Source organism: Melanaphis sacchari, unplaced genomic scaffold (genome assembly GCF_002803265.2).
Source record: "Melanaphis sacchari strain LSU unplaced genomic scaffold, SCAv2.0 Contig40_pilon_pilon, whole genome shotgun sequence".
NCBI classification, from domain to species: domain Eukaryota; kingdom Metazoa; phylum Arthropoda; class Insecta; order Hemiptera; family Aphididae; genus Melanaphis; species Melanaphis sacchari.
In genome coordinates, this window is record NW_020271264.1 from 711,703 (window position 1) to 724,711 (window position 13,009).

Consider the following 13,009-nt stretch of genomic DNA (forward strand, 5'->3'; position numbering starts at 1 on the left):
TAGCTCAACGTAAAAGTAAAAAAATAAAAGATAGTCCAAAATATATAATATTGCCTATAGGTAAAAGAGTACGAAAGCGTAGGAGAAAAAAGAAACGTGCAGACTCTCCCGAAAAATTAAACGGTCAACTTCCTGAAACTTTACCAGATAAAATAAAAGAACAGACTCAAGAAATAGCACAAGTAACAGAAAGTCCAAAAATACAAATAATATCAGCAACTTCAGATTTGCAAGTTGATGAGTTAGAATGGATCAAAAAAAATGAAGCACTCTTAATAGCTGACTTAAAAACACGTCAACAAGCTGGTTTACCAATTGAAGTAGTAGTCAGAGTTGAAAAAATTACACCTTCGGTACCAGAATATTGTCAAATTATTCCAGACTTTTGCCATTTGGATGTTATTAGAGAGGAAACAAGTGCAAGCGATGATGACCCTAAAAAAGAAACTTTGGAATGCTCCGAAAAAATTAGAAACAAGAAGAATTTTAAAAAGTCACCTGACGATTGGGGTTCAGATGTCAACGAAGAAAAAAATAACAAATTAAAAAATAATTCTAGAGTAAATGCAAGTGAAACTATTTCTTCAGAATGTCAGCTCGAAAGACTAAAGTCCCCGTCTTTAGTCAGAGAGTCGGAGATTCTTAGATTTGCAGATATTGTTACTACTGAAAACGAATGTGTGGTTGATTTAGAAACACTTGAACCGTTAAATGTACATAATATAGAAAAAAATGAATGTATTGACAGGGAAATACGTAGTATATCAAACAAAAATAATTTGATTAATGAAAAACATAAAAACGATTACACTGTAAAAGATGAAAAAGTTGACAAAAATCCACTACAACACACAAAAAAAAAAAATAATTGTATAGTTGTAAATGGTAATAATAATAGAAAAAATCAATTCATAACTAATACATTACTCGATATAGAATCATGTGAAGATACGAATGAATACTTTCAAGATAACTCTATTGAAGTTGATTATCAAGATAAAAAAGTGAAAAATTTGGATGTTTTAAATACAAAAAGTCAGTTCATTAATTGCTCTGCTTCAACTAAGCTTTCAAGTAAATCAAATATGAAAAATGATAATGAATCCTTAAAAAGTGTTTTTAATAACTATCAAAAGAATATGGAACACGAAGAAGAGTCTTCAGATGATAGTACTATAAAACAATTTAAAGCATACGACCATAAACACAAAATACGTAAACAAAACAAAGTTTCCATTCACGATAAATTAAAACAAATCGCTAGATTACTTCAGGATGATACCGATGATTATGAAGAAATACAATCATCACAAACAACTTCTAGATGTGTTTCAATAGCTTCTGATGCTGACGTTGACACTGATTGGATAAGTTTTACTCTATCTGACGGCGAGTCATCAACATCTTTATGCCTATCGCCTAGTCAATCGAGATCGTGTCACGCTCCGTCCACTACTTCTAAAGCGTCTGCAATTATTGACCTGCACAAAAAATTTCTTAATAGAACAAGAAGTCCAAATTTATCTCCACGTCAAGATATAACACCCACAGTTGATATTTTAAGTTATAACAAATCGCAATCACAGTCGTCTTCAAAGTCATATAGTTCTGAAGTTTTTGACGAAGCGTGTCGAATGTGCGGTACGAGTGACGAACCATTATCTGATGCTGAATGTCTAGTATCTTTGCGCAAGTATCGAGAAACACGATCTAGGTTATTGGATGTAATCCAAAAAGAACAACAACTTAATCGATCAGTCATCGATCGACCGTCATCAATGCCTACGTTTATGGACACGCTGTCGTTTCCCGACAATCAAACAAGGGAGCTCATGTACGCGGAGTACATGGAAAAAGTGAAAGAAAGAGAAAATCGACTTCAAAATAAAGTTATTAGAATAACAAAGGCCAGTAGACCGTTATCATCAGGTACACTGCAATCATTAAATGATATCGATGCAGAGTTTGTAACCAAAGCTCGTGAGAGGTTGGATAAGTTAGGTGTCGAGACAGATGTGCATATAGAAGTGAAGGATGAATATTATCCAAAACACTTGGTGGACATTGTACCGGAAGAAGAAGTTTGCATCGAAGAAGTGCACATGAATGGTGAGTCAAGTGGATTGAGAGTGTGTGTACGTTTTTGTTTTATTTTATTTTACTAACACGGTTTTTGCAGTGTGGCCAAGTCTAATTACGTTACTTCGATACGAATCAGCAGAAGAAATTTCTAAAATAAGCTGCAAATATCCATCGTTCTGAACGTCTTACAGTGATTTTTGTTTTCATAAATATATAGTTGTCAGTTGTGTGAACAGTTGATGCCGATACAATTTGTTTAAGACGTGTATACATGCGTACGAACACCCCACACACACACAAACACATAGGCATACACACACGCACTCACAAACTTTGTGGCACTATTTTTATAAATGGTATACGACACGTCGGACGACTGGACAGACCAAATTCTGATTCTATAATTAAAACAGAGTAGAGAGAGGTGAGACGAAACCTTACACGATTTTTCTGCATACGGTGGAATAGCAAAATAAACTTAAAAATATGAGAAATATAGAGTTTATACTTTAAGGTATAATGAAAATTACTAAATAATATTAATAACCGATACAGTTAGTTTATACATTATGTATATATATATATATATATATATATGTATATTAAATTTAGGTACCTCTACCATATCAAAGCAATTTAATAACGATAGGTACATATTATTTTGTTTAAAATTTGGTTTTTTAAATTTAGTCAGAACAAATAACAAAATATCTAAACGAAAGACATCTAGTTGCTCACTTCTAGAGGAAATCGATCAAGTTTTTGGTGGATTTTTGACTAAAAAAAATATAGGTTGGTTGATATACCTAAAATGTTTGCTTACAAGCATGCACAATGTTACGTATTAAGTCTGTGCGCATGTACTCGTAGCGTTTTGTGATTGGTCCAAATAAACGTTAGATATTGTCTATTCACTAAAATAAAAAAAATTATTAATTGATTATTCGTAGAAATAAATTTTTTTTTTAATTTATCAATATTCATGAATATAATTTTACAAAACTATTAATAATCTACAAAAAAAAACCATATTATAACGTGTATTATTTAGCATAAGTATATAATGAAAAATAGACTATATTTAATAGATTATTTTCTAAATATTTATAATACTTAATGATAAAAAAAATAATGTGATAAGTATCTACAACCTATATATGTTATTATCTAAAAATTATAACAACAAACTGAAATATAATGATAATATAGTTTGTTGAAATTGTAAATATTCCACAAAAAATATCATAGCTATGTAAGTACAAAATCATCCATTAAACAAAATATTAAAATCAGTGAAGTTTTTAAAAATATAATTTAAATTATTAAAATAAAATGAAACAAAATAGAACAATATTATAATCGTAGGTAATGCATGACCTGTGCTCGATTATACCAATATTTGATGGATAATACTAACTAATATATAATTATTATAATCAACTATAAATAAAAATTATAAATGCTTCATATGCAATACTAATACTGAAATAATTTCTTAATAGGTATTTACTTATTTTACGACTTTGATGTTACTATATGTTTTTATAAATTATTTATTAATTACTTACTATTTTTAGTAAAATACTTAATTGAGATATGTAAAATATATAAAAACTTGCTTATTAATTAAATCTGTAAAAATAAAAGCTCTTAAGGTTTTAAAAAAACTTAGGCAAATGATATTGATTAACAATATTATAAAGAGTACAAACATTAAAAACATTGGTAGGTGAATATAAATTATGTCGTATCTATATTGAAAATTTATGTTTGATTGTTTAAGTTGTACAATACAGATTTATAAAGTATAGTTTCCAATTAAGCCTTGATTTTCAAAGGATTTATTTTAATAGAATTCAATTACATTAATTCGTCCAAAAATAATTGTATTTGTACGTTGTATAAATATTATGTAAATAAGCGAAAAACAAAATTTTACATTAAGCCTCCGGTAAATCTAATAATAAAACAGGTGCCGTCTGAAAGTCGGCCACCGTTGGAGTTTCAAAGATCATTAGCCAATATTTTTTTTTTTTCATTATTTTTATTTATACAGTATATTTTTATGTTCATTTTTACTCCCACCCGACAATACTCTAACAGAATTCCCGCGGTATTTAAAAAAAAATAGTAACGCGCACACTATTCAAACCGACGCCGAATCGCGCGCGTGGCAAAAACGTTCGTCGCATACCGTTAAATTTTGTTTCCGGTGTTTTTTTTCACTTAAATATCAACTGTGTTTAAAAATTATTTTTGGTTAATTTATATGAATTAATATATACTATATAATGCGAAATAAAAGCAAAATAAGTCCACAGTTCAGAGCTGACACTAAAAAAGCAGGTATGCCGTATGCTATTTAATTTATTAAATTTATTATTGAAAAGAAATACCAAAAAAATTAAATTAATCCGTACTTAGTCAATCTCACGAATATAATTCGAATTAAAGCTTTAATTACTAACCTAAAATAGTGTGGTTAAAATAACCAATAATTATGTATAGATTCAAACTATTCCATTAATATTTTGATTGTATATTTTAAAATATGTGTACTACAATGTGTTATAAAAAATTATCAGTTATTAAAACAACCAACAATACGAAATTAATTTAATAACAAATAAGTAGATAGGTTTGGTTTCTATTTCTAAACATAGGTAAAAATAATTATTTCTAATAACAATTTTAATGAGTAGGTATTACTAAAATAATTGTTTTAATATTTTATCGTTAACAAATTTTTTTAACCTAACCTAACCAGGTTGTCATTGGTTTAGTTATTTAAATGAATTTTTTAATAAAATCCGCCAAAACTATAGTATTTAGTTCATAAGAATCACCTAAACCTATAGTAGTGTAAATTTAACATTAAATTATATGATATTTGGAAAAATTGTCCTTTAGAAAGTATTAAATTATTTAAACTTGTATAAGTTGAGTATTATTAAGATATATAAACCATCTATTCATTTTACATATACCTTTATACTTTAAAACATAGATCATGTTATGTAGATACAATAAAATATTAAATATATTTAAATATGGTGTAAATCAATTTGCCTAGACCGTTTGCCGTGTTACTTATTTATAAAAATAAATGTATTTTTAATTATTATCATAATATATAATATATTATTAAATCATAATGATTGAGACAGTATTAATATATTTTATAAACACTTATAATTTAAATTTATTGTTAAAATAAAGCAAATAAGATATCTTATTTTTTATGTACATATTGCATTAAAATTCTATCTCTACATTTATTTTTAATAACAATTTGAATAAGATATTCTATTTGTGAAAAAAAGAATATGTTGAGTTATGTAAATTTTCAACGGGATAAAATCCATTTTTAATGGAATTTAAAAAATCGTTATTTTATGTAATAAATCGTTTTTTTTTTTTTGATGAAATTTTTATTCGTAAACATAATATGATTTCAACATTTATTGATGTTTTATAATATCATCAATTGAATAATATTAATACATAAATTACCTATTACTATTGTAATTTTTTTGTTGGAAAATCATTTAATATAATTTCTACATTCTACAAATAAAATTTAAATATAATTGCTTTTTGTTGATTAAAATACTAATGTAAACATATTATATTTCTGTAGTAGCTATTTTTATAGACGGTTAAGAATTAAATTGTTGATGATTCAATCTATAACACATGATTACAATATTTTAGATACTTGTCATATTAGTTATTACCTCAGTTTTCTTAAGCCAAATTTTGAAATAATAAATTACATAAAATATGTATTAAACCATTAAAAAAAATTCACCATGATTGCTAAAATCCAAAACCAGTGCCAGAAAATTAAGATATCAATAATAAATTTCGTTACTTCAATTTCCGTTTATATAAATCGATTTTTCTTCAAAGGCCAAACGACATTACCAAATGATTTTTGACCCCATTGCAAAGTAAACATATAAAAAATATCTCATATAATAATAATTAATATTATTTCATTATTACATAGGCTCGTCTTATAAGTAGATATATTTGTTTTTAATATAATATACTTCACCATCTGGCACAGATGAGTTTGACCATTTGCCAATATGTGTTTCTTTTTTCAGTCTTTAATCTGTCCATTCGTCTGAGTGTGAATCATATTTTTCGCCTCGTGCGCTTTTTGGCTCTAGATTACAGTATAATGTGCAACGTGCACCTATATGCGGCGTGGGTGTTTTTATATATATATAAAAAGAAATATGTTATTAGGCTACCAATTCATGCTTTAATTTTGTGTGCTATATATCTATTGTATTTCATATACCATCAATAGCTGTTACCCTTCACTGTTACACTTATGATTTTCTAAACGAAAACTTTGTAATTATTTAATTTATTGAGTTTGTTATATATCACTAATGCGTAATATATCATGATTTTTGTGTATTAATAAAGTTATGAAAATAATTTTTATTTTTATTATAAATATACTGAAACCTGAAATTGTCATGAGTAAATTGCTTATTTTCTTAAAAATATTTCTATGAATAAACCATTGATACTACATAAAACATGATATTATAACAATTAATACAAGCATTATTATTGTGATTTGAACTCAAGGCTAATATTGTTATTCTTATTACATTAAAAAAAAATTAAAAGTGTATATGTATATTAAATAATATTCCAATAGATATAGATAATATTAGTAACTTCCTAATATGTTCAATATAATGTAAACTATATTTATTTCAGTAGTTGAATTTATTGTATGCATTTATATTTAAAAATATAAATAAAAGTCTATGTATTAGATAATATTGCGTTAATTAAATACTATTTAAGTTATATTTAGATATATTACCTTATTTTTTTTTTTTTTTTTTATTAGCTTTTAGTTTTATTATTACAGCTCAATAATTATATAAAACAACATAGCTAAATAGCTAAATAACAAGAAAATACAAAAAGTTAAAAACAGCAATTAACTTAAAAATAAAATATATGATAAAACCAGCCTCCAAAATAAAATTAATAATTATATTTACGGCTATTTCAAAATTGGAGTTGAGAATTGAAAAAAGATTAAGGGGGACAATTACCTTATTTATTGTGAATAATAACTGTGTTTGATCCTACAAACTATATTTAATCATATACTTACCTATAACCTACGACTTATAAAATAACTAATAATGAATTATTATTGAAATAATATATATTTCCTAACTATTCATATTGTACTAAATTTTTAAAATTCGTCAATGTACAAATATTTAAAAAAACAACATTATTTTAGAATACAAATAATAATTAAAACACACCTGTGGATTGTGACTCAATCATTCAAGTTCGGCTCGTACGAAACATATGTTTAAATGTTAGTTCCTATAGAGTGTAACTTTAGTCAAGTAATTTAGTATTATGTTTACTACGTTAAATTTTATATGTGCGTAAACGGTTTATTAATCATATTGAACAAGAAATAAGTCTATCATTGACTAGTTATATTATAACATTATAAAACTAAAGCATGTGCGTTGTGTGTGACTTGTTAGAATTAATTTCATTGTTGGTGTTGGCTCTAAGACCTCATCGAATCGATAAAAAAAATGATTGTATATGTTCAGGTGTCTGGTCGCCAGAACTAAAGCATAAATCATTGGACTTAGAGAATATCACAAGAAAAGCAGAGAAAAATCAGCCGCGGACCGAACTACCTCCAGTATGGACACCCAACTCCAGCCCGACACCTGAAAGAAAATCTTACAAGCCAGTCAGGTTCGAATCACCAACGCTATCTCGAAAGATAATCAATGAGGATATTAAAAAAGTATTTATTTTAATATTTAATCACGTATTTAATCAATCAACGTAAGAAATTAAAAACATTAATATATTACAGGAACCTCCGAAACCACCAGTCGACTTACCTGTATTAAGCTCTCCACTACCACCACCTCCTCCTCCTCCATTACCGTTTAAAATACAAGGTAAGAAGTATAAAAATATTTAAACTATTTCTTTTGGATATAATTTTTGCACATGGCACTTAACTTTATCACAATTTTGGTGGAAGGCGATGAAAATGTTCATAGCACGGACAGGAGACTTCCAAGAGTTCAAAGCCCTACTGTTACGCTCCTTCAGAAAGCAAGAGGTATAACATATAAATCTATATCAAATCAATATTTCAATAATAATTTTCATGTGTTATTATGATGATACTTCAAACAAGTGTTTGTGAATTAATTTTTTTTAAATATCTTTCATTGTTGTACATTATATTGCAAAGTACCTATCGTACTACAAATAATCTACTAAAGCTATTTTGTGTACCTATTAATATTAATTAGGTTTAAGCAAAAGTGCTTGATTAACTTATAAGAAGAAGCTTAACCCCGGTTCTATTTTTATAAGCTTTGAATAGCACATTGAAAATATACCTTTAATTTAAAAAAAATTTTGGAAAGTCCAAGGGAGGGGAGAATATTATATGTATTTGATAAGCCTTAACTCCAAGTTGGTAGGTCTTGCTTTCTGTATAATATTTTATCAACTTAGTTGTGCTTAATTTGTTAATATTTCTCAAGTTAAAATTAGGTATAAAAATATTTAATACATAAAAATCAAATTAAAATATGCTTTTCATTATTATTATGATCATCAACGGACAATGATTAATAATTATAAATAGGCTGTATGCTATTCTACAATTTTCTATACAGTATATATATATTATATATATATCATATTTTTTGCTTTAATATTTCATTGTATTAACATATTATAATAAAATAGATTTGTAAACACCTACACGGAATTTCGTGCTTCATAGTACATGCTTATACATGCTACGTGTAATCATGCAGTATTGTTATTTACTCTTAAAAATTAAAAATGATCACTTAAATTGTAAATTTTAATCACATTACATTTTAAAAATAGCACCAGAACACAAAATATTGCATAAAATACACACTTTTTTCTAAACAGTTTAATATATTTAATTTTTTGTCGATTACCTAAACTTATTATTTTATTTTTCATTTATTTTCATTTAATAATTCAATAAATACCTACAATTTAATGCAATATAATCTAAAAAAGTTGGTATAAAAATTCTTACAGTAAATTAGATACTATTAAAATTAATCTTCAATTATTGATAGTGTATTGAATGCAATGCATGAAAATAATTTTACCAAGTGGAAAGTATCGAAAACAGTAAAGTTCTAAAAATATTATATTAAAATAAAACGTACATATTACGATTTTACATATTAAAATCATCAACAATCAAATATTATTCATAAAATATTATTTTGATTAGTCATTTAAATATAAAATATAATAAAATTCAATTATATTTAAATACCTTATAGTGTACTTATATTTTAAATTAAGCTATAATATAAATTATTTAATAAATAAGTTATACGTTATATAATGAATATTAATCAATATTATGTTAAGATATTTTTATTTATGAATTACTTACGAATGCCTATTTAACTTTATATTTTATCATTTTATATTTCACCATACTTATGTTTTCATCACTTTTAATGAATAATTTGTGTTCAATAGTTTTATATCATTGTAATATTTTCTATTTAATTATATAATTACAGATATAAATACAGAAAAATTTGATGATATAACGAGCGAATGCGTTTAATTAGTTTAACTTTTTTGTATCATTATAGTTATGAACATCGAGATATTATATTTATATCAAGTGATAAAGAGGTTTACGATGAAAATTATTGATATTTTTATTTACAGAAGGACAGTTACCTAAAGGCTCTGCTTATCTCAACTCAGAAGAATATAGTATGGACAAGGAAAATAAAACAAGAGGTTCTACTATCAAACGTAATGTCGAAACTCAAGAAATAAGTAAGTAGTATTACAAAAAAAAAAAAAAAATATAACACAAAAATTTATCATAAAATATTTTTATACTTTTTATTTATAATTTAATATATTATATAATGTATATGTTGAGAAAGATAGGAAGTTGTGGGCATATTATCATTTAAAGATTTCTGAAACTGTTTTAAGTTCGACGTTCTTTCATTGTTAAAATATACACTAATGTTATACTTGCACGTGTTAGTGACTCAAATGACATTGTAACTCTGGATAATTCAAAACATTTATCATTCATATGAACACGTGATTAAGTTGTTAAGATAAGACTCATTTATCATAGGAGTGTCGAAAAATGCACTATACCTGCTTAGATATACAACACGTATCTATGTTTTTTTTTATTCTAAAATTTTATAAATGTTCGTTACCTTGCTTCGTAAAAACACAAATTCTATATTGTTATTCGATTTTATAGTTGATTTTTTTGATATATGTTTAGAATACGCTTCAAGGCGCGAGTATGATAATCTGCAATCAGATGAGAAAAAGCAAAAAAAAATGGTCGAAATCAGTTCAAAAAAGTACGAAGGTATTGGTCCAACAACTAAAGAAGGAGTTCCAATAGTATTGAGATCGGTTTGTGAAATCTTAAATATTAAATGTTTTTTACAATGTTTATTATATAGTTATAAGTTTGCAACATAATAAGAGTTCAATTGATCAGGAGTTTATGCCTATATCTATAGGCTTTTTATCCGAAAAATAAAATTGATTCATACAAGTTATTACTTCATAATGTCTAATTTTAAATAAAAAATATTACTCATTATTACATTTATTATAATTTATATAAAATTATAAATTAAGTAGAACATTTTTTTAAATGTTGATAAATAATAATTTATATTTTATAATTTACCATTTTAGAATAGAAACAAATTAAAATCATATTGAACTGCGCGTTCAAAATAATTTATATTTATATTATATTGGATTCTTAAATTATTATTCAATTATATCGTTAAAAATTAATAACTTTTTTGTTATTTTTTTTTTTTAGGAAATCAAAGAACCAAATCAACCAAAATGGTACAAGCAGATGTATGAGTCTTTACATAAGTTTCAATCCGATGGTAAGTATTTTATACTAAAAAAAAATATAAATTTAGTTTTTTAATTTATATTATACATAAATTATGCAAAATTTGTTTGGTTTTGAATGAATTTTTAAAATTCATTAAATTATTACTTATTAGTTATTATTTTAATTAAAAAATAAGACACATTTTAATTAATAGTTGAATAAACTTATAACTGTAAGTTGCATATTACAGATGATGGGGTAACTGTACGATACAAAACAATATCGCGAGGTGATTTATCTATAGAATTATAGTTTTTTTATTCAGTAGATGACTATATTGAAAAATGCTTAGCTGACTTATGATTAACAAGAATATCAGTTTTAAAATAAATTATTTCTGCATCAGAATCTGTTTTTATACGATTTTCTAATATAATTATTAAAATATTTTAATAAAATGTTTGTTTAATAAAATTACTATAGCTTACTTAAATTTAAATTAGATACTTTAACTTAATTTAATTAAATATTTTATGCAGGTATACAAAAACTAACATGACATATTAATAAACTACCATGGCTGTTACATTTTATTGTAAAATTACATGCATTATTAACCATGTTGTATTACATTAATTATTTATTTAAAAAAATAAATAGGTAATAGGTGTGTAAAAACAATTTGTTTGTAATATTTTTTGTATACTTACTTGTATTAGTTATTATAAATATTGCAATATTTATGTTCTTATAATTTTATTGTTAACAAATAATAATCTAATTTTTATTTTTCAGGACCTAAAGCCAGAAAAGGTGATGGATATTCATCAGAACCGGAAAAAGGGTATGAATCAGATTTCGGCGAAAACAGACTATTCCAAAATTTAGACGGTGAATATACGAGAAATATTTCTACAAGAAGATCGTAAGAAAGAATATAAGTTTATTTTAATTATACTTGTATATTTTTATTGTTAATATATTTATAATTTAAGTGTATCCCCTGTAAAATGTGGTCAAGACAGATACAAGAATCAGCCAAGACCAATCGAAAACTATGAACCGGGACATTCTTCGATAGCCGAAAAAGAAACAAGACAATGGTGGGATGAAGTTATGAATACTTTTGACGGGGTGAGTCAAAGCCTTATTTGTTTCATGTTAACGTGCAAATGTAAATACTTTCCTTTAATTTTCAGGATTCCGAACATAAAATTCCACCTACTCAAAATCGGTCATCGTCAAAAAAATCGAATCTGGCTCAGTGAGAAAAATTATATAATCTAATAAACATAATTTATTACTGATTGATAAATTTTAATTAATGGTCATGTTTTTAGAGCTTTAAAAGAATCTGGATATGATAGCGATTCCACATTAATATTTAAAAGGCAAGAAAATCAATCTCATTGCCTCTCACCGACCGAACAAAAAACTGCATATAAAGTAATTCAAAATGGTGGAGAAGTTCCATTCCAGGGCTTACGAAAAAATTTTCCTGAACGACCAAAAGGTTGGATTATTATGCCATTTAAAAAAAATAAAATAAGTTTAAGTTATTCTATATGAATCACCAATACGCACATTAATAAGTATTAACTAATTACACAAATATTTATCAACATGATGAGATTTTGTTTATAGAAAAAAAAAAATGCACTAATTCAATAACAAATATAAGTACAAATTTTAGTACTAGGTATATTTGACCAATAGTTAAAATTTGTACTTAAATTTAAAATTTATTGATTCTGTGTATTATTTTGGAATATTTTTATTGGAAGGTACTTATGATTATCATGTATGAAGTTTTATTTTATGTTTATAATATGTGTGTAAATAGAAAAACACAACTAAATGTATTTTTAAATCTAGGTTTTTCATAAAAAAAATTCAAAAATGCGTTAAAAATATTCTAAAAGTTAATATGGTTATTATTATTTTATTTTTTAATCATTTACGCACTAATTTTAA

At 25.3% G+C, this 13,009-nt stretch overlaps 1 protein-coding gene across 1 annotated transcript in view; it reads left to right on the forward strand.

The window, feature by feature from the left end:
* LOC112597317 overlaps window positions 1-13,009 on the forward strand; it is a 50,524-nt gene that overhangs the window by 23,055 nt on the left and 14,460 nt on the right. The window contains exons 6-18 of the mRNA XM_025343305.1: window positions 61-2,109; window positions 2,773-2,874; window positions 7,704-7,906; window positions 7,979-8,066; window positions 8,153-8,233; window positions 9,862-9,975; window positions 10,451-10,587; window positions 11,012-11,084; window positions 11,286-11,324; window positions 11,831-11,960; window positions 12,031-12,169; window positions 12,235-12,299; window positions 12,376-12,548. Coding sequence (XP_025199090.1) covers window positions 61-2,109; window positions 2,773-2,874; window positions 7,704-7,906; window positions 7,979-8,066; window positions 8,153-8,233; window positions 9,862-9,975; window positions 10,451-10,587; window positions 11,012-11,084; window positions 11,286-11,324; window positions 11,831-11,960; window positions 12,031-12,169; window positions 12,235-12,299; window positions 12,376-12,548 — 3,393 coding nt within the window. The remainder of the gene's footprint in view (window positions 1-60; window positions 2,110-2,772; window positions 2,875-7,703; window positions 7,907-7,978; window positions 8,067-8,152; window positions 8,234-9,861; window positions 9,976-10,450; window positions 10,588-11,011; window positions 11,085-11,285; window positions 11,325-11,830; window positions 11,961-12,030; window positions 12,170-12,234; window positions 12,300-12,375; window positions 12,549-13,009) is intronic.